Source organism: Thalassophryne amazonica, chromosome 8 (genome assembly GCF_902500255.1).
Source record: "Thalassophryne amazonica chromosome 8, fThaAma1.1, whole genome shotgun sequence".
NCBI lineage: Eukaryota > Metazoa > Chordata > Actinopteri > Batrachoidiformes > Batrachoididae > Thalassophryne > Thalassophryne amazonica.
In genome coordinates, this window is record NC_047110.1 from 57,562,589 (window position 1) to 57,581,880 (window position 19,292).

The following is a 19,292-nucleotide window of genomic DNA, read 5'->3' on the forward strand; positions in this document are numbered from 1 at the left end:
TACCACAGGCTTTTAAGGTGGCAGTAATTAAACCATTACTTAAAAAGCCATCACTTGACCCAGCTATCTTAGCTAATTATAGGCCAATCTCTAATCTTCCTTTTCTCTCAAAAATTCTTGAAAGGGTAGTTGTAAAACAGCTAACTGATCATCTGCAGAGGAATGGTCTATTTGAAGAGTTTCAGTCAGGTTTTAGAATTCATCATAGTACAGAAACAGCATTAGTGAAGGTTACAAATGATCTTCTTATGGCCTCAGACAGTGGACTCATCTTTGTGCTTGTTCTGTTAGACCTCAGTGCTGCTTTTGATACTGTTGACCATAAAATTTTATTACAGAGATTAGAGCATGTCATAGGTATTAAAGGCACTGCGCTACAGTGGTTTGAATCATATTTATCTAATAGATTACAATTTGTTCATGTAAATGGGGAATCTTCTTCACAGACTAAGGTTAATTATGGAGTTCCACAAGGTTCTGTGCTAGGACTAATTTTATTCACTTTATACATGCTTCCCTTAGGCAGTATTATTAGACAGCATTGCTTAAATTTTCATTGTTACGCAGATGATACCCAGCTTTATCTATCCATGAAGCCAGAGGACATACACCAATTAGCTAAACTGCAGGATTGTCTTACAGACATAAAGACATGGATGACCTCTAATTTCCTGCTTTTAAACTCAGATAAAGCTGAAGTTATTGTACTTGGCCCCACAAATCTTAGAAACATGGTGTCTAACCAGATCCTTACTCTGGATGGCATTACCCTGACCTCTAGTAATACTGTGAGAAATCTTGGAGTCATTTTTGATCAGGATATGTCATTCAAAGCGCATATTAAACAAATATGTAGGACTGCTTTTTTGCATGTGCGCAATATCTCTAAAATTAGAAAGGTCTTGTCTCAGAGTGATGCTGAAAAACTAATTCATGCATTTATTTCCTCTAGGCTGGACTATTGTAATTCATTATTATCAGGTTGTCCTAAAAGTTCCCTGAAAAGCCTTCAGTTAATTCAAAATGCTGCAGCTAGAGTACTGACAAGGACTAGAAGGAGAGAGCATATCTCACCCATATTGGCCTCTCTTCATTGGCTTCCTGTTAATTCTAGAATAGAATTTAAAATTCTTCTTCTTACTCATAAGGTTTTGAATAATCAGGTCCCATCTTATCTTAGGGACCTCATAGTACCATATCACCCCAATAGAGCGCTTCGCTCTCAGACTGCAGGTTTACTTGTAGTTCCTAGGGTTTGTAAGAGTAGAATGGGATGCAGAGCCTTCAGCTTTCAGGCTCCTCTCCTCTGGAACCAGCTCCCAATTCGGATCAGGGAGACAGACACCCTCTCTGCTTTTAAGATTAGGCTTAAAACTTTCCTTTTTGCTAAAGCTTATAGTTAGGGCTGGATCAGGTGACCCTGAACCATCCCTTAGTTATGCTGCTATAGACTTAGACTGCTGGGGGGTTCCCATGATGCACTGAGTGTTTCTCTTTTTGCTCTGTATGCACCACTCTGCATTTAATCATTAATGATTGATCTCTGCTCCCTTCCACAGCATGTCTTTTTCTTGGTTCTCTCCCTCAGCCCCAACCAGTCCCAGCAGAAGACTGCCCCTCCCTGAGCCTGGTTCTGCTGGAGGTTTCTTCCTGTTAAAAGGGAGTTTTTCCTTCCCACTGTCGCCAAGTGCTTGCTCACAGGGGGTCGTTTTGACCGTTGGGGTTTTTCCGTAATTATTGTATGGCCTTGCCTTACAATATAAAGCGCCTTGGGGCAACTGTTTGTTGTGATTTGGCGCTATATAAATAAAAATTGATTGATTGATTGATTGAATTCAGAGTTTGGGGGTCGTCTCACAAACTGTCTGCGGTCCTTGGACCCAAAAAGAACAATTTTACTCTCACCAGTCCACAAAATATTCCTCCATTTCTCTTTAGGCCAGTTGATGTGTTCTTTGGCAAATTGTAACCTCTTCTGCACATCTTTTTATTTAACAGAGGGACTTTGCGGGGGATTCTTGCAAATAAATTAGCTTCACACAGGCGTCTTCTAACTGTCACAGCACTTACAGGTAACTCCAGACTGTCTTTGATCATCCTGGAGCTGATCAATGGGTGAGCCTTTTCCATTCTGGTTATTCTTCTATCCATTTTGATGGTTGTTTTCCGTTTTCTTCGTCTGTTTTTTTTTTTTGTCCATTTTAAAGCACTGGAGATCATTGTAGATGAACAACCTATAATTTTTTGCCCCTGTGTATAAGTTTCCCTCTCTCCAATCAACTTTTTAATCAAACTACACTGTTCTTCTGAACAATGTCTTGAACGTCCCTTTTTCCTCAGGCTTTCAAAGAGAAAAGCATGTTCGGTGCTGGCTTCATCCTTAAATAGGGGACACCTGATTCATACTTGTTTGTTCCACAAAATTGACAAACTCACTGACTGAATGCCACACTACTATTATTGTGAACACCCTCTTTTCTACTTTTTTTTTACTAATAGACCAATTTCATAGCCTTAAGAGTGTGCATATCAGGAATGCTTGGTCTTGTTGGATTTGTGAGAATCTACTGGTACCTTGTTTCCCATGTAACAATAAGAAATATACTCAAAACCTGGATTAATCTTTTTAGTCACATAGCACTACTGTTATTCTGAGCACTACTGTATAGCAGCGATGATGCAACATCACCTTTTAAATTTAACCGGGAGGGTGAAATGGTCTAGACTCTTAAAGCAATGGGCTTGAGACCAGAGGATCCTTTATTACCCATTAGACAAACAAAAAATCTTAATTCCCAAGTTGCTCCTGGTGTGCAGGTGAATGTGAGGTATCAATATAAAGCACTTTGAATGCCTGCATCAAACAGAAAGTGCAGTAGAACTGCAGTTCATTAAGGTGCACAGATGCATCCTCCTCCTCACAAGGGGTGGACCCTTCGAATGTTTATATAAAGACATCCATTCTTTCAGCTACTGTAAATAATTCAAGGAGATATTTTTAATTAGTTTTCAAAAAAGTAAAAACATTAAATCTATTCATTTTCTATACCCGCGTACTCCAATTAAGGATCACAGGGCAGCTGGAGGGTACACCCTGGACAGGACGCCAGTCTAGCTCAGGGCAAAAACATGAAATGTAAAACAGAAAATTCAAATGCACAATTGCAGCATTACACTACCGGCACCACGCGGTGGCGTAAAGGAGCCATTTCTGTTTCATCTGGCATCATGCCGGGGGTCAAAGCCACAAACCCTGGGAAAAGCAATGCTTTTTCCATATAAGGCTACAATCCATCCGCTTCCCTCTTCCTCTCCAGCTCCCTTCCTCTGCCATTCTCAGACCTAAGGGATATTTACAGAGAAGAGTTTTTCAGCCAGCTTGCCCTGCCTTATTAGGAGCTCAGCTTGTTGTCAGTACTTCCACTCCTGCAGGACCGAGGTCCATCTCTCTGCACTCAAATGAGACAAACGGACAGATGAGTCGTGTTTACATTTTGTCACCACATGCAGGAGTTCAAAAGACATCAGGGCTCCCACAACTTCATCCAGAAGTCAGCCTGACTGGCAGCATCCTGTCAGTCAGGCCAAGCAGTAGATCAATACAGCAGTCCAAACGGGTTTTAAACACATCTGGATCTCTTCTGTATGTAAGCGTCAGGGCTGCAGCTGGGGGTTTTTTTCCCCCCTTCTGTTCAAACCAGTGATGTAGGACATCTGCCCAACAGACAGCATACGTAGGGGATGATACAATAGTGGAAACATGTTGAGCAATCTGTCACAGTTTGTTAGTGAGAAGTCCAGCAACCTCCGCACTAACTCACTGATGGTTTGAATGCAATGTTATGTATCATGTCAAAGAGTAATTTAATATTTTTGCATGACATTCTCTGAGCAAAGTGAATGGAGGGAGATTGACAACAATTATGAACTAATAACCAGCCACTTTCTACAAACACACTTACTTTATTGGAGTGCAGACATCCATTGAAAATATAAAAAAAAAAAAAAAAAAAAAAAAAAAACGTGAAGAAAGGCTACATGGAAATTTGTTTTGTAAGGGTATTATTCAAGAATAATAATTATACAGATATAATACACATCACCATGCTCCCTTACAGAAAGAGAGAAATTAGACAATGAAAAAAGTATCTTCATCAATATAATAATTAAAACCATTCATGTACTGTGCAATGATTTTTGACCTTCAGCATTGGTTCACTTCCCCCTTTACTCACTTTAAGGTGAGCTGTCATGAGAAGGTGCTGCTCCAAACACATTTGCCAACCTGGAGAAACGGGCGAAACCTCACAGCCCTTTTAATTGCTTCGTTGAGAGTAAAGTGCTGTGGTCAACTGACCTGGGTCCGCGGTCGATTATTAAGAGCATGGAGTGCATGTGGTCACAAAAAAAAAAAGAAAAAAAAAAAAGAAACGTGTGGACAAGTGCATAGGTGGAGAGGTAGTGGCTTCAAACACTTGCATGTAGAAAGAAAACTGTCAAGGAAGCAACGTGGACTTCGTCTGTCACCAAGACTTTGTGGAAAATAAAGTCAGAGGCTGAAATGTTGAGCTGAGACACAGTTGGAGCCGGGATGTAAAAGGCCAGATTATTCCCTTCGCAAAAATATGAACCAAAGAATAAAGTAGCCTATGCTTGTTTATACCCTGAGAAGAGTTTATACTCAGAGAGTATGGACAGGTGGGGATGGATTTGTTGTCTGCCTGGGCGGTTGCCTTCCAGGACGTGGGGCAGCTCCTTAGAGTGGTGGATGCAGTGGCACACAGCAACAGCGCATTCCCCAGACCCGACTTGATTTAAACAATAACCTAGTGTATTGCCCAGAATATAGCAGGGTTATGAAACAGGCTAGCCCACTTTAAGCCTGGGTGTAGTTGGGGTAGGTACCATCTTTGGGCTGTGAACAGAGTTATATGAAGAACCACAGCCAAACCTTCTCTGCTCGTGTTACCACATTAGACTAGGAGGGGTTGTGGGGTAAACTCGTGAATATGTGTTCACAACAATTAAATACTGAGTGGGAGCTATAAGGATCACGTTTGTCTTGTGTGGTCGTGGAATGTACATCGAGGACGTACGTGGTGCACGTATAGGAATGTGTGCACACTGGTGATCTCCACTTTCTGTGTTGCATCAGCCGTTGGCTTGTGGCTGATGTCGAGCCTGTTACCATAACCGCAGGCCTTCATGTGACAAACAGGCATTAAGGCACACAAAAGTCACTCTGACTGTCTCAAGACTGCAGAGCGACATCACAAGCTGTGGTGCTCATTCACATCAGACTTTCAGTTGCTTCTCTCCCCCTCTACCTCCCTTTGTCTCTCTTTGCTCTTTGGCACTGGAAGGAAAGCGTGGACGAAGGAAGGGATGGATGGGGGGGGGGGGGGGGACTTCCCTTCTCATATCGTTCTTTTCATCTATTTGGAGAGCTTGCTGATGACACGGATCAGGGCTCCATTTTCATCTTTAAGGCGCTGGTTGTCTGCTCTCAAGTCGACCAGAACCTGGTGATAAAAATAAAGCTCATTTGAAAACAAATCCATAAGCTGAACCTTTCATGATAATACAATGCATGATTTTATCGTTTATTTTTATGTTACTGGATGACCTATCAGGAACAAAACTGTGTGCTCACAGAAGTCCCCTGCCACCACACACACACACACGGCAACAACAACAGCGCTTGCTTCCAAAACAAAGGGTACAAGACCACTAGTGTCCTATTGAACAACTATTCCCTGAGAATCAGTTGAAATTTTTGTTGATGGGACATCCAAAATAATGAAGAGTCATCAGTACAGAACATATCCCCACAAGTCAGTAATACAAAGTGTCGGGGCTCACCCAATTACACAAGTATGCTAAATATGAATGAAATTGGTCAATTTGTTCTTGAAATATTGCGCTAACAAGCAAAAACAGACGGACATGCTGTGGTGTATATACCCATTCTCAAGATAGTGTGAACACTTTCTTTAATGTGGACCCAATAGATTCATGTTTGCTACCAATTTGTGTTGTTATTTACTGGTTTATCTACATGACCTGACCAGTTTGGGCACCAAATTTAGCAATAACAGCTTCAAGCAACTGATTTAAAGTGGATGTGCATTTAGAACTACCTTGGGAAACCCTGTGACCTATTCTTGATATATGATGCAGTCAGTGGATTTACTTGATAGTGGTAATTAATTGTGCAGAATTTCTATGAGTTGGAATGGTGTACGATTCCAGAATGTTTGTAGAATCTTAGATGTTAGACCTCAACAGTTTTTAGAAGAACTCAACCCTTTTATTTCCTGTTAACTATGTAATTTTTTTTGTTAATTTACTGTCTTAATGTATATATAAATTGTTTAGGTTCTTGTTATCATATACACACTATTATCGTCAAATAAGTGTTTTCACTTTCTTGTGTTATCCATGTATTTAACATACTACAATTATATTATGTACTACAATTATATTATACAGATGTACAAACATCTCCAACTTATTAAATAAAATCACACACTCACGTTTTTAATATACAGATGATTTACCGCCACCCTGCTGGATTGGCGTGAGAGTTTTTGCTCCCATTTTTCATGAGCTGAACTCAAAGGTCTAAAACATTTTCTATATAAACAAAAGATCTATTTCTCTCAAATATTGTTCACAAATCTGTCTAAATCTGTGTTTGTGAGCACTTCTTTGCCAAGATAATCCATCCCACCTCACAGGCGTGGCATATCAAGATGCTGATTAGACAGCATGATTACTGCACAGGTGTGCCTTAGGCTGGCCACAATAAAAGGCCACTCTGAAATGTTCAGTTTTATCACACAGCACAATGCCTCAGATGTCACAAGTTTTGAGGGAGCGTGCAATTGGCATGCTGACTTGAGGAATTCCACCAGAGCTGTTGCCTGTGAATTGAATGTTCATTTCTCTACCATAAGCTGTCTCCAAAAGCGTTTCAGTGGCAGTACATCCAACTGGCCTCACAACCACAGACCACGTGTAACCACACTAGCCCACGGCTGCCACATCCAGCATGTTCACCTCCAAGATTGTCTGAGACCAACCACCCAAACAGCTGCTGCAACAATTGGTTTGCAGAACCAAAGAATTTCTGCACAAACCGTCAGGATCCATCTCAGGGAAGGTCATCTGCATGCTCATCATCCTCATCGAGGTCTCGGCCTGACTGCAATTTGTCTTTGTAACCGACCTGAATGGGCAAATGCTCACATTCAATGGTGTCTGGCTGCTGATCAACTCTATGTGAAGGAGATGTGTTGCACTGTATGAGGCAAAAGATCACACCAGATACTGACTGGTTTTCTGACACCCCAGACCCCCCCCCCCCAAAATAAAGCAAAACTGTATAGAGTGGCCTTTTACTGTGGCCAGCCTCAGGGACACCTGTACAAAGATCTTGCTGTCTAATGAGCATCCTGATATGCCGCACCTGTGAGGTGGATTATATTGGCAAAGGAGAAGTGCCCACTGACACAAATTTAGAAAGATTTGTGAACAATATTTGAGCGAAACAGGTCTTTTGTTTATATAGAAAATGTTTTAGATCTTTGAGTTCAGCTAATGAAAAATGGGAGCAAAAACAAAAGTGTTGCGTTTATGTTTTTGTTGTTTGTTCGCTGTATGTAGCTTCACTAAAAATATTAGTCCCACCAATGTTTGGTTTTGCCACCATTCATCCTTGACACAAAATACATAAACATACCAAACGGCAAATGTCAGTTCTCCCCAGGTTGTGTGTGATTACAATTGCAGGCACGCACAGCTGTTTGTCTTTTCTGCATTCTGCTGTACGCAGGTGCTTTTAACTTGACAAACAGAGATGGTGACGGAAGACATTAAAAACACAACACATTTCACTCATGGTGCCAAGACAACACTTGGGTCATTCATGGTGACAGCAACATAACACTCTAAACTGACTCAACTAACTGAGCTACAAAACCACAATAAATCAGTAACAGTAACAACACTGATAAACTAACATGAACCACAATAACATTTTAAACCCCAAACTCCCAGGGTGCATTGCAGTAGAATGTCCATTGTTTATTGGTTAGATAAAATTGCTAATTTCTCCAAAAATATTTGTCTTATCAACTTTCAGTTTTTGCAGCATTCATGCTTGACCCAAAATACATAAGCTTACCAAACGGCAAATGTCAGCTCTCCCCGGTTTTTGCTTGATCAAAGCCATACACACGCACACAGACAGAGGCCACTTGGCTATTACTATAATATAGATTATCTTCTGTTTGCTGCTGCAACATTTGTGTTCCAAATAAATAATCCATCAAGTAAATTCATTTTTGTCATGAGTGAAACAAATACCTCCAGAACATGTAAATATAACACAATGCTAAAAAAAAAAAACCCTCAGCTGTATGAGCAAAGAATGGAGAGGTAATTTTTATTGTAGGTACATTTCAATTGTGAAAGGCAGAATCTTAAAAAAAGAAAATCACATTGTATGATTTTTAATTTGCATTTTATTGCATGAAATAAGTATTTGATACAATAGAAAAACAGACCTGAATATTTGGTACAGAAACCTTTGTTTGCAGTTACAGAGGTCAGATGTTTCCTGTACTTCTTGGCCAAGTTTGCATACTGCAGCAGGGATTTTAGTCCACTCCTCCATACAGTTCTTCTCCAGATCTTGCAGGGTTCTGGTTTCAGCTCCCTCCAAAGATTTTCTATTGGGTTCAGGTCTGGCGACTGGCTAGTCCACTCCAGGACCTTGAAAAGCTTCTTACGGAGCCCCTCCTTAGTTGCCCTGGTGGTGTTTGGGGTCATTGTCATGCTGGAAGACCCAGCCATGACCCATCTTCAATGCCCTTACTGGGGAAGGAGGTTGTTTGCCAAAATCTCATGATACATGACCCCATCCACCCTCCCTTCAATACGGTGCAGTCTTCCTGTCCCCTTTACAGAAAAGCACCCACAAAAATGAGGTTTCCACCCCCATGCTTCACAGTTGGGACGGTGTTCTTGGGGTTGTTCTCATCCTCCAAACACAGCAAGTGGAGTTGATACTAAAAAGCTCTGTTTTGGTCTCATCTGACCACATGATCTTCTCTCATGCCTCCTCTGGATCATCCAGATGGTCACTGGTGAACTTCAAACGGGCCTGGACATGTGCTGACTTGAGCAGGGGGACCTTGCTGCCCTGCAGGATTTTAAACCATGACAGCATTGTGTGTTACTAATGTAATCTTTGTGATTGTGGTCTCAGCTCTCTTCAGGTCATTGACCAGGTCCTCCTGTGTAGTTCCGGGCTTTCTCAGAATCATCTTTACCCCATGAGGTGAGATCTTGCATGGAATACCAGACCGAGGGAGATTGACAGTCATCTTGCGTTTCTTTCACTTTCTAAAAAATAATCATAACAGTTGTTGTCTTCTACCAAGCTGCTTGCCTGTTGTCCTGTAGTCCATCCCAGCCTTATGCAGGTCTACAGTTTTGTCCCTGGTGTCCTTAGACAGCTCTTTGGTCTTGTTATGGTGGATAGGTTGGAGTGTGATTGATTGTGTGCACAGGTGTCTTTTATACAGGTAACAAGTTCAAACAGGTGCAATTAATACAGGTAAAGAGTGCAGAATAAGAGGGCTTCTTAAAGAAAAATTAATAGGTCTGTGTGAGCCAGAATTCTTGCTGGTTGGTAGGTGTTCAAATATACTCAACAAAAATATAAACGCAACACTTTTGGTTTTGCTCCCATTTCGTATGAGATGAACTCAAAGATCTAAAACTTTTTCCACATACACAATATCACCATTTCCCTCAAATATTGTTCACAAACCAGTCTAAATCTGTGATAGTGAGCACTTCTCCTTTGCTGAGATAATCCATCCCACCTCACAGGTGTGCCATATCAAGATGCTGATTAGACACCATGATTAGTGCACAGGTGTGCCTTAAACTGCCCACAATAAAAGGCCACTCTGAAAGGTGCAGTTTTATCACACAGCACAATGCCACAGATGTCACAAGATTTGAGGGCGCGTGCAGTTGGCATGCTGACAGCAGGAATGTCAACCAGAGCTGTTGCTCGTGTATTGAATGTTAATTTCTCTACCATAAGCCGTCTCCAAAGGCATTTCAGAGAATTTGTCAGTACATCCAACCAGCCTCACAACCGCAGACCACGTGTAACCACACCAGCCCAGGACCTCCACATCCAGTATGTTCACCTCCAAGATCGTCTGAGACCAGCCACTCGGACAGCTGCTGAAACAATAGGTTTGCATAACCAAAGAATTTCTGCACAAACTGTCAGAAACCGTCTCAGGGAAGCTCATCTGCATGCTCGTCGTCCTCATCGGGGTCTCGACCTGAGTCCAGTTCATCGTCGTAACTGACTTGAGTGGGCAAATGCTCACATTCGCTTGCGTTTGGCACGTTGGAGAGGTGTTCTCTTCACAGATGAATCCCGGTTCACACTGTCCAGGGCAGATGGCAGACAGCGTATGTGGCATCGTGTGGGTGAGCGGTTTTCTGATGTCAATGTTGTGGATTGAGTGGCCCATGGTGGAGGTGGGGTTATGGTATGGGCAGGCGTTTGTTATGGACGAAGAACACAGGTGCATTTTATTGATGGCATTTTGAATGCATAGAGATACCGTGATGAGATCCTGAGGCCCATTGTTGTGCCAACATCCAAGAACATCACCTCATGTTGCAGCAGGATAATGCACGGCCCCATGTTGCAAGGATCTGTACACAATTCTTGGAAGCTGAAAATGTCCCAGTTCTTGCATGGCCGGCATACTCACCGGACATGTCACCCATTGAGCATGTTTGGGATGCTCTGGACCGGCGTATACGACAGCGTGTACCAGTTCCTGCCAATATCCAGCAACTTCGCACAGCCATTGAAGAGGAGTGGACCAACATTCCACAGGCCACAATTGACAACCTGATCAACTCTATGCGAAGGAGATGTGTTTCACTGCATGAGGCAAATGGTGGTCACGCCAGATACTGACTGGTACCCCCCCCCCCCCCCCCCAATAAAACAAAACTGCACCTTTCAGAGTGGCCTTTTATTGTGGGCAGTCTAAGGCACACCTGTGCACTAATCATGGTGTCTAATCAGCATCTTGATATGGCACATCTGTGAGGTGGGATGGATTATCTCAGCAAAGGAGAAGTGCTCACTATCACAGATTTAGACTGGTTTGTGAACAATATTTGAGGGAAATGGTGATATTGTGTATGTGGAAAAAGTTTTAGATCTTTGAGTTCATCTCATACAAAATGGGAGCAAAACCAAAAGTGTTGCGTTTATATTTTTGTTGAGTGTACTTATTTGCAGCAGTAACATACAAATAAATTATTTTTAAAAAATCATACATTGTGATTTCCTGATTTTTTGTGTCTCTCACAGTGGACATGCACCTAAGATGAAAATTTCAGACCCCTCCATGATTTCTAAGTGGGAGAACTTGCAAAATCGCAGGGTGTTCAAATACTTATTTTCCTCACTGTATAAGGGTGGGCGTTTCTGCTCACCCCCTTTTGGTCACACATGTCACTGTGGAATTGTTTGTGTATCAGTTTTTTTTTTTTGTTGTTGTTTTTATTGTTGAGTCTGAGTGCCAAATAAATTCATTCATTCATTCATTCAAAAATCACTGGTTGTCTGGATCAGAAATTTCAGTTAAATATATCATATAGCAGACAAACAGACTGATATTTGACAAGTGAAATGAAGTTTCTAGTATTTACAGAATGCGAAAAAATTCTTTAAACAAAATTAGGCAGGTGCATAAATTTGGGCACCCCAACAGAAAAAACAAAACAAAAAAACATCAACATTTAGTAGATCCTCCTTTTGCAGAAAAACAGCCTTTAAACGCTTCGTATAGCTTCCAGTGAGAGTCTGGATTCTGGTTGGAGGTATTTTGGACCATTCTTCTTTAAAAAACATCTCAGGTTTGTTGGTTTCCGAGCATGGGGAGCCCGCTTAAAATCACGCCACAGGTTTTCAATAATATTCAGGTCTGGGGACTGAGATGGCCATTCCAGAACGTTGTACTTGTTCCTCTGCATCAATGCCTTGGTAGATTTTGAGCAGTGTTTAGGGTCGTTGTCTTGTTGAAAGATCCAGCCCTGGCGCAACTTCAACTTCACTGATTCAGGAACATTGTTCTCAAGAATCTGCTGATCTTGACTAGAATCCATGTGACCCTCAACTTTACCAGGATTCCCAGTACCTGCACTGGCCACACAGCCCCACAGCATGATGGAACCACCTCCAAATTTTACTGTAGGTACCAAGTGTTTTTCTTGGAATGTTATGGTCTTTTTTCAGCCATGCATACTGCCCCTTGTTATGTCCAAATAACTCAATTTTAGTTTCATCAGTCCACAGCACCTTAATCCAAAATCTAACTGGCTTGTCCAAATGTGCTTTAGCATGCCTCAAGTGACTCTGTTTGTGGTGTCTATGCAGAAAAGGCTTCCTCTGCATTACAGCATCATGCAGCATCTTCTTGTGCAAAGTGCGCTGTATAGTTGAAAGATGCAGAGGCACTATCTGCTGCAAAATCGTGCTGTAGGTGTTTGGAGCAGGTCTGTGGGTTGACTATGACTGTTCTCACCATCCTTCGCTTCAGCTTATCTGAGCTTTTTCTTGGCCTGCCCCTTCGGGCCTTAACTAATACAGTGCCTACGTTTTAACAGCGTCTGCACGAGGGCGTGTGCATCCACATACATGACTTTGACAAGAACAGAAATTAGCGGAAGTTAACATGCACACTGACATCCGCGAAATGTCATGTAAATCACTCGAGGTGTTATCAGGTTACAAAATTAGCGTTTTAAGTTTTAGAAGTGTTAATTTCTCCATAGCTTTTACATAATATATGACACAGAGGTTGTATACACAAATGAAACAGAGGTTGCGAGCTAGACATCACGATGCTGCTCTATTCTGACTGGCTGTCACTCCCGCCCCTCAACCCCCCCCCCCCCCCCCCAAAAAAAATGGAACAGAATGAAACAGAGTGTGACTTTGTAACCTCATAAAATACCTCAAGGTTAGCCATCTTTGAACTTGTCCAAAGTCTGTGTCCCAAGAATGTTCCCCATGAATTTGAAGACTCTGGCAGTAATAGTACTGGACTTATGAGCACAGAGACGGACGGACGGACACAAAGTCTTCTCAATACCCAATGGCCATATTTGATGGCCTCAGGTAAAAATACAGCGCAAGTTGTAATATTGTGGAATTCTCCTTTCAGTTCAAACATACAAAACATTATCTCAACAACACTGGACAATAGGAGAAGGTGTACTCCATGAAGGATGTGAAAAATACGCTGTGGGGGAGCTCAATCATTGTGGTCAACTCCCAAAACTGAAAGCAAAGCTAATCCAGAAAGCCTGATGCAGACTGTCTGCAGCCATTAAAGCTTCCTCACCTTGAGCTCTTCCTCTAGCTCTGCCATACGTCGCTCCAAAATCCTCCGCTCCTGATGCCAGAGAAACATGTCGAGGAGAGATGCGTGAAGGAGGCGACATTGGAAAATCAGAAAGGCAAAAGTTGAACAGAAACATGGTTTTAGTGGTGAAGAGAAAGGGAGAGAATGTCAGAGAGCAGGACGGCTGTAGTAACAAGCATCTCATGCTGCCTTACCTTCCTCTCCAGGTCCAGGAGGGCTGAACAGTCGCTGAAACGCTCCTGTCTCTGTCGAGATACATCAACCAAATTACACTGACATCACCACAACAGAAAGTGTCATGTTTGGCCTGTGTGCAACTGTGAAATATCTGGTTTCAGCATGTAACACAATGTTTAATCTGAGTCCTGTTGCAAATATGGTTTACTTTTCTATTTTATTTATTCTCTCTCTCTCATACACACACCCAAACACATGCACCCTTACAGTGCAGCAGATAACTGAATATTTACAGAGCAATCCGTCAATCAAATTCGGCACAAATACACATTACTCTTTTGAAAAAAACTGACTGGCCACCAGGTAGTTAATAGGGTTTTAAAGGGGATAGTTTGCACCATGTGTCATGCTTAGTCATCACATTACATATGTCACGTGTCATGGAATCCAAAGGACGTCCACATTTTTTCACTTTTACTTTGGAGACCATTCAACAGTCAAAACTATTCCATTTATTAATCCTATCCGTTCAACCAATAATCTGAACCACTTTTTACAAAAATTGGAGCAACTTTTGACCCCTGTATGAACTGAAATTGACCTTTGTCATCATTCTTAATGTTTTTAACCCTGTAACATTCAGTCAAAGATCAAACTATACCTTTTTGGAATCTTTATGTTCAGACAAATAATGTGGTGTAGTTTTCAATATGATTGGAGCATTTTAAAATTATGACCCCTGTGTAATTCTTCAATTGACCCCTACCTGGCAGCCTAATGAAAATTTAGTGGCCAGTCCATTTTTTTTTCAAAAAAGTAATGTCTAAGGAGTATTTGTGCTAAATTTTGAGCTTGCATCACTATTTGAAGGATTGTTTCAGTGATCTGCTGCACTATTAGTGACCAGTAGGTATGTGCATCTCCAGCTTAAAAATGATATGATTCATGGCTGGGATACAATACAATTCTAGACAATTTGACTCGGTGTGATGCAATTTGATCCAATTATTTAATGTCAAAATTCATTTTCCATGATAAAATAGAATAAGAAAGAAGTGGTAATGCTTACTTTAAAAACATATTACATTTAGAAAAAAAAAAAAAAAAAAATCAGGGACCTTCTATGGATTTTTTCCTACTGTGCTGCAGCATACTGGCCAGGGTTCTAGCTACGGTGGGCGGCACCGGGTGATACTGCCCAGTACTGCAAATTTCCGCCTGGCTCTCACGTTCAAATCGGTTGTCCTGCCCACCACGGACTTTCCAAAAACAAATTGAAACGTTGCTGAAAAATGTACCAATTCGATCGCATTTCAAGCTTATGGAGTGGTACTTTTGTTTTATTTTGCAATTTCAACCAAATAATTAAAAGGAATATATTTCTCATTTTCTTCATATCGAAGTGCAAACACCAGAGACAACAGCAACCAGCTGCTTTCAGGGCTCTGTGAAGCCACCGAATGCTGAAAGCAGAGATTAGAGCGGGCAGAGACGCACTCCGCTCTGACTAAAAGGAAAAGAAGAATCCTCCAGAAATTATTATAATTCAGAGTTGCTTCTGCGTCGGCAGATGCTGATGATATACTCAGATGTTTATGGCTTATTTTACAGTTTAAAGGCTCCCTGTTTCCAAAAAGGTCGAAGGAAAACAGACGGTGAGATTGAGGGGGGAGGAGGGCAGAGGAGAGAGTGCAAGAAGGGAGGAGGAGCCTCAGTGAATCACTGAAAGTGAAAAACTGATAATCAAATCAGTCCAGCTTCAGCTCTTGTCCATAAGACAATTAGAGGTTATATTGTTTAAATAATAATAATAATAATGCTATCCCACTGAAACATGTTGGGGGAAAAAAAAAAAAAAGACAGAAAAACTCTGCCTGCTTCGCAGGATTAAAAAGGTACATTGTGTCATTTTTGAACAAGAGAGCAAATGCTACATGCCCATCAAATATTAATGTGTTTTTAACCTTTTCAACATTATTTATTTTATTAACTTAAGAGTTTGACAGAAACATTTAAAAAAGAACTTTGGTATTACAAATATTACAACATACGTAAATGTCTTTGTTTGTCTATTATTCTTTCTTTCAATACATCAAAAACCACTCAAAATTAGTTAAAACAGGGCTTGCCAATAACATTTTAGACATATAAAACCCTATAGCTTCAGGGGGCTCTGCCCCCTTGACCCCCACTTGGACCCCCAGACCTGAGTCACGATCATGTAATTTACCCGGCACTAAAATGGATCTAGCTAGAACCCCGATACTGGCACCGTCTCTGCTCGTCTTTTGTTCATCACTGGGGCACCACCACATGCAGTAGCAGAAAGTGCAGCATAGTTGAAGCCCAGAAGAAGAAGCCAGTTGTTGTTAGCATAGCATAAATAGCACAGCATAACATTCCTGTTCTAAAGTGGTATGACCGTATTAACAAATTGTGAACGGAACAAAGTTCAAAAGGGTGCATTTGTCTGTTACACCGCCTTCCACTCTTGGACATGTTGATTTTGCTTTGATGACGTGAGTAAACATTCTTTGACCAGTCTCGTGAGAGCCTCATGCTGACCTTTGAACTTTTACAAGCGTTTGAAGACACAAGAGTAGCAGCAAAGCAGGCTTAATTCAACTGATTTATAACATAAAAAATAAAAATCAAGCCATCGATCACTTCATGGGATCAGTGTATTGATGCATTTGTATCTATTACTGTAAAATACTTTTGTAATGGTTTTTTTTGTTGCAGTCCTATTAACTAGTGAAAGCCAAAATAAATGAAGAAAGTACTTCAAACCTCAACAAGAAATCCAAGAACGTAGATATCACAATGACAGAATGTGAGCAATACAGCTTAATCACATTAGAAAAGCACAATAATAAGAGTTTGTATCACCTGTGTGGCCTTTTCCAGGTCCAGTCTGGTCTGACTAACTATTCTCTGAGTGTCCTGCAGCTGAGACTGTAGCTGGCCGTTCTCCCTGGACAAATCCTCAAACAGCTGGCACACACGCACAATGAGCAGTAAATAACTAAACAATAGGATATGGAAAACCAACAATGAGACTTCAATATCAGTTGAGAGTGCTGACCTTCTTAAAATCCTTGGTATCAGCACCTCTCCCATGGATGTGCTCATTACAGGATATGTCTGACCTGAGTGAATCAGGACATCAGAAGTCAGATAGCACTATCAGAAAGAACGAGCAAAAAAGATGGATCAAAAAGGTCAAAGGCTGGATTCATACCTAGAAGTCATGTTTTGGTTGGTCTGTAAAAGAAAAGAAAGAAAGAAAGAAAGAAAAAACAGAAAATAGGACATAAAGAAGTTTTGCATCTTAAAAGCTGAAGAAGGTAGTGACAGATGTTTCAGGTATAGTTTTGTCAAACCAATAAAATGTTGGCATTAGACTCCCCAACAGACACACACGATCGGTTGTAATAATCATGCACTGTCTTCTTCCAGCCAGTAGAGGCCACACAGGGCTTCATCAAAATTTACTGACTGACATCTCAACAATTTATGGACATACATTTGTACTGTGGCTACTTTCATAAGGGTTATAGTATAGTACACTGCATATTTTGGCAGGGTTTTAAACTAAAGTCATACCAAATACACAAAGCAGTACCTCAAATCTACCTCCAAACACATGGGCACAAACAGATTTAGTCATCCTTATATGGGCATCTCACCCACTAAAGGACACTATCTGTCAAAATGAATAAATTAACTCAGAAAATACCTGTGGATTCAGTCCACTGCCTGAGAACTCTTCCTCTCCACTGGGATCATTGTCGTCACTCTGCAGAAGACAGAGAGCACAACATGTCAAATTAATGTGTGTACATTACTCCATTAATTTTGGGGGAGAGGGGGATGTACATAAACATGCACGTTACCCTCATCACAACTCAGTCCATTGAACTAATATGTTAAATTTACCTCATTTATGTTACTTATTTTTAGAGAAATATTTCTTTCCACGTCAGTATGTGTCTTGAGTTGTTGACATGCTATATGAGGTTCAGCTGGTGTGAACTCCTGATTTTATCTCATCTGAATGGTGGTGATCCTACAGCAAAATACACAATGATTATACAGGAACTATTTAGAAGTGACAGAGGTGACTTTATTGAGTAGCAGAATGTCACGCTGTTGTACAGTTAACTTCTGAATATCTTGCATCTGAATGACCAAGATCCTACAAAAAACCCAAATGTTCCTGATCTTCCATATATAGTCTAAAAAGAAGTATGTCTGATATAACGTAATTTACTCTGAATTAACAGTTTAGGCATGAACTTGTTTGTGCTCATCAGTATTAAATTCTAGGAAGGATTTAGTCAATAGTCAAACAACCCACAAAAACTACCTCAAAAGTATAATATTGTTGTCTACTTTACTGCGTTCTCTCAAAACAAAATGCTGTGAGTTGATGCACGTCCCAGCTGGTCAGAAGCATTTTTTTTTTTTTTTTTTTTTAGGACTTTTACTGTGAGATGTCAGATGGGAATGACCTATGTTTTCTTTGCATCGTATCTGATAGTGAAAAAAGCACTGCTAAAAACAAACAAAGCCAGAGAAAAACACAGAAATAGCTGCAAAAACAAATTCCACATCAAGTATATGAAATTAGTTTGGGTACAGAAAGGATGATGTTGATTAAAAAAAACAGTGAATTGTTGAGAGTTCATGCAGAGTTTTTCAAATTTAAAATGTTTTACTTTCTGTGCAGATGCATCATCCTACAAAATTGATTCAATCCTTGTTAATCATTCTTTGAAAATAGAGTTATTCAAGTGATACTGTGTGAATTCCTGTATTTTTTTCCACTTCCTGATATATACGATGTCAGGTTTTTTTTTTTTTTGCCAATACTATGCAGACTAAATGCACACAGACCATAGTGGAAGTTTTAGATCTGAGAAACACACATTGTCATGTGGCAAACTGTCTAAAAAACAAACTGGGAGCACAGCTGGTTTAGAGTGGGCCCTGTAAATCTACTATAGCTGGCATACTACTTGAGCTGGCATCAACATATACACTGACCTACTAATGCAGTCTGTTACTTTACTTTGGGATTCTGATCTACAGGCGGTTAACTAATCACCATCATCATCATTATTATCTCGTCAGTACAAACACTGAATTGTATTTGGTAGTCTATTTGCAACTTTTCTGTTGCGTTATTGCATATTTTGTCATTCATGTGTTTCGCCTTGTGTTCTCTCTCTCCCCACTGGATCTGGTTTGCTTGAGATTTCTTCCTGTAAAATGACAAGAAAAGCTGAGGGAGTTCCTTACCACTGTCATCAGTGCGTTTGCTCACAGGGCAGGTAAGGTCTAGACCTTACTCATGTTTAGCTCTGAGGTGGCTTACGATTTGGGGGCCATATAAATAATTCAAATTGAAAAAGGTCTTTTGCCATTTGTATTGCATGAATTTTACAGAGTGAAAAAGGTGTGCTTTGTTTACACCTCTCCAGATTTCTGTGCCTTCCTTCTGGCCCGGGCTTGCCTCCTTTCCCTCCGCTCCCTGGCCCATCGCTCCGTCTCACTCTCTCCTGTATTTGCTTCAGCATCTGGAGAAAACCCATAGAGAAGTCACTGAAGACCAAATCATGTACT

General features: G+C 40.8%; 1 protein-coding gene across 6 annotated transcripts in view; it reads right to left on the reverse strand.

Moving 5' to 3' along the window:
• Positions 1-3,946: 3,946 nt before the first annotated feature.
• zmp:0000001167 (protein phosphatase 1 regulatory subunit 12A) overlaps positions 3,947-19,292 on the reverse strand; it is a 39,728-nt gene continuing 24,382 nt past the window's right edge. For 4 of the 6 annotated variants that reach the window (XM_034176348.1, XM_034176349.1, XM_034176351.1 and 1 more), the window contains 8 exons: positions 19,143-19,246; positions 17,404-17,463; positions 16,906-16,928; positions 16,750-16,813; positions 16,554-16,658; positions 13,682-13,732; positions 13,467-13,517; positions 3,947-5,522 (listed from right to left, as the gene is read on the reverse strand). In XM_034176348.1, the coding sequence (XP_034032239.1) occupies positions 5,436-5,522; positions 13,467-13,517; positions 13,682-13,732; positions 16,554-16,658; positions 16,750-16,813; positions 16,906-16,928; positions 17,404-17,463; positions 19,143-19,246 (545 nt within the window). In that variant the 3' untranslated portion in view covers positions 3,947-5,435. The remainder of the gene's footprint in view (positions 5,523-13,466; positions 13,518-13,681; positions 13,733-16,553; positions 16,659-16,749; positions 16,814-16,905; positions 16,929-17,403; positions 17,464-19,142; positions 19,247-19,292) is intronic. The other 2 variants (XM_034176350.1, XM_034176352.1) reach the window with 2 other exon arrangements.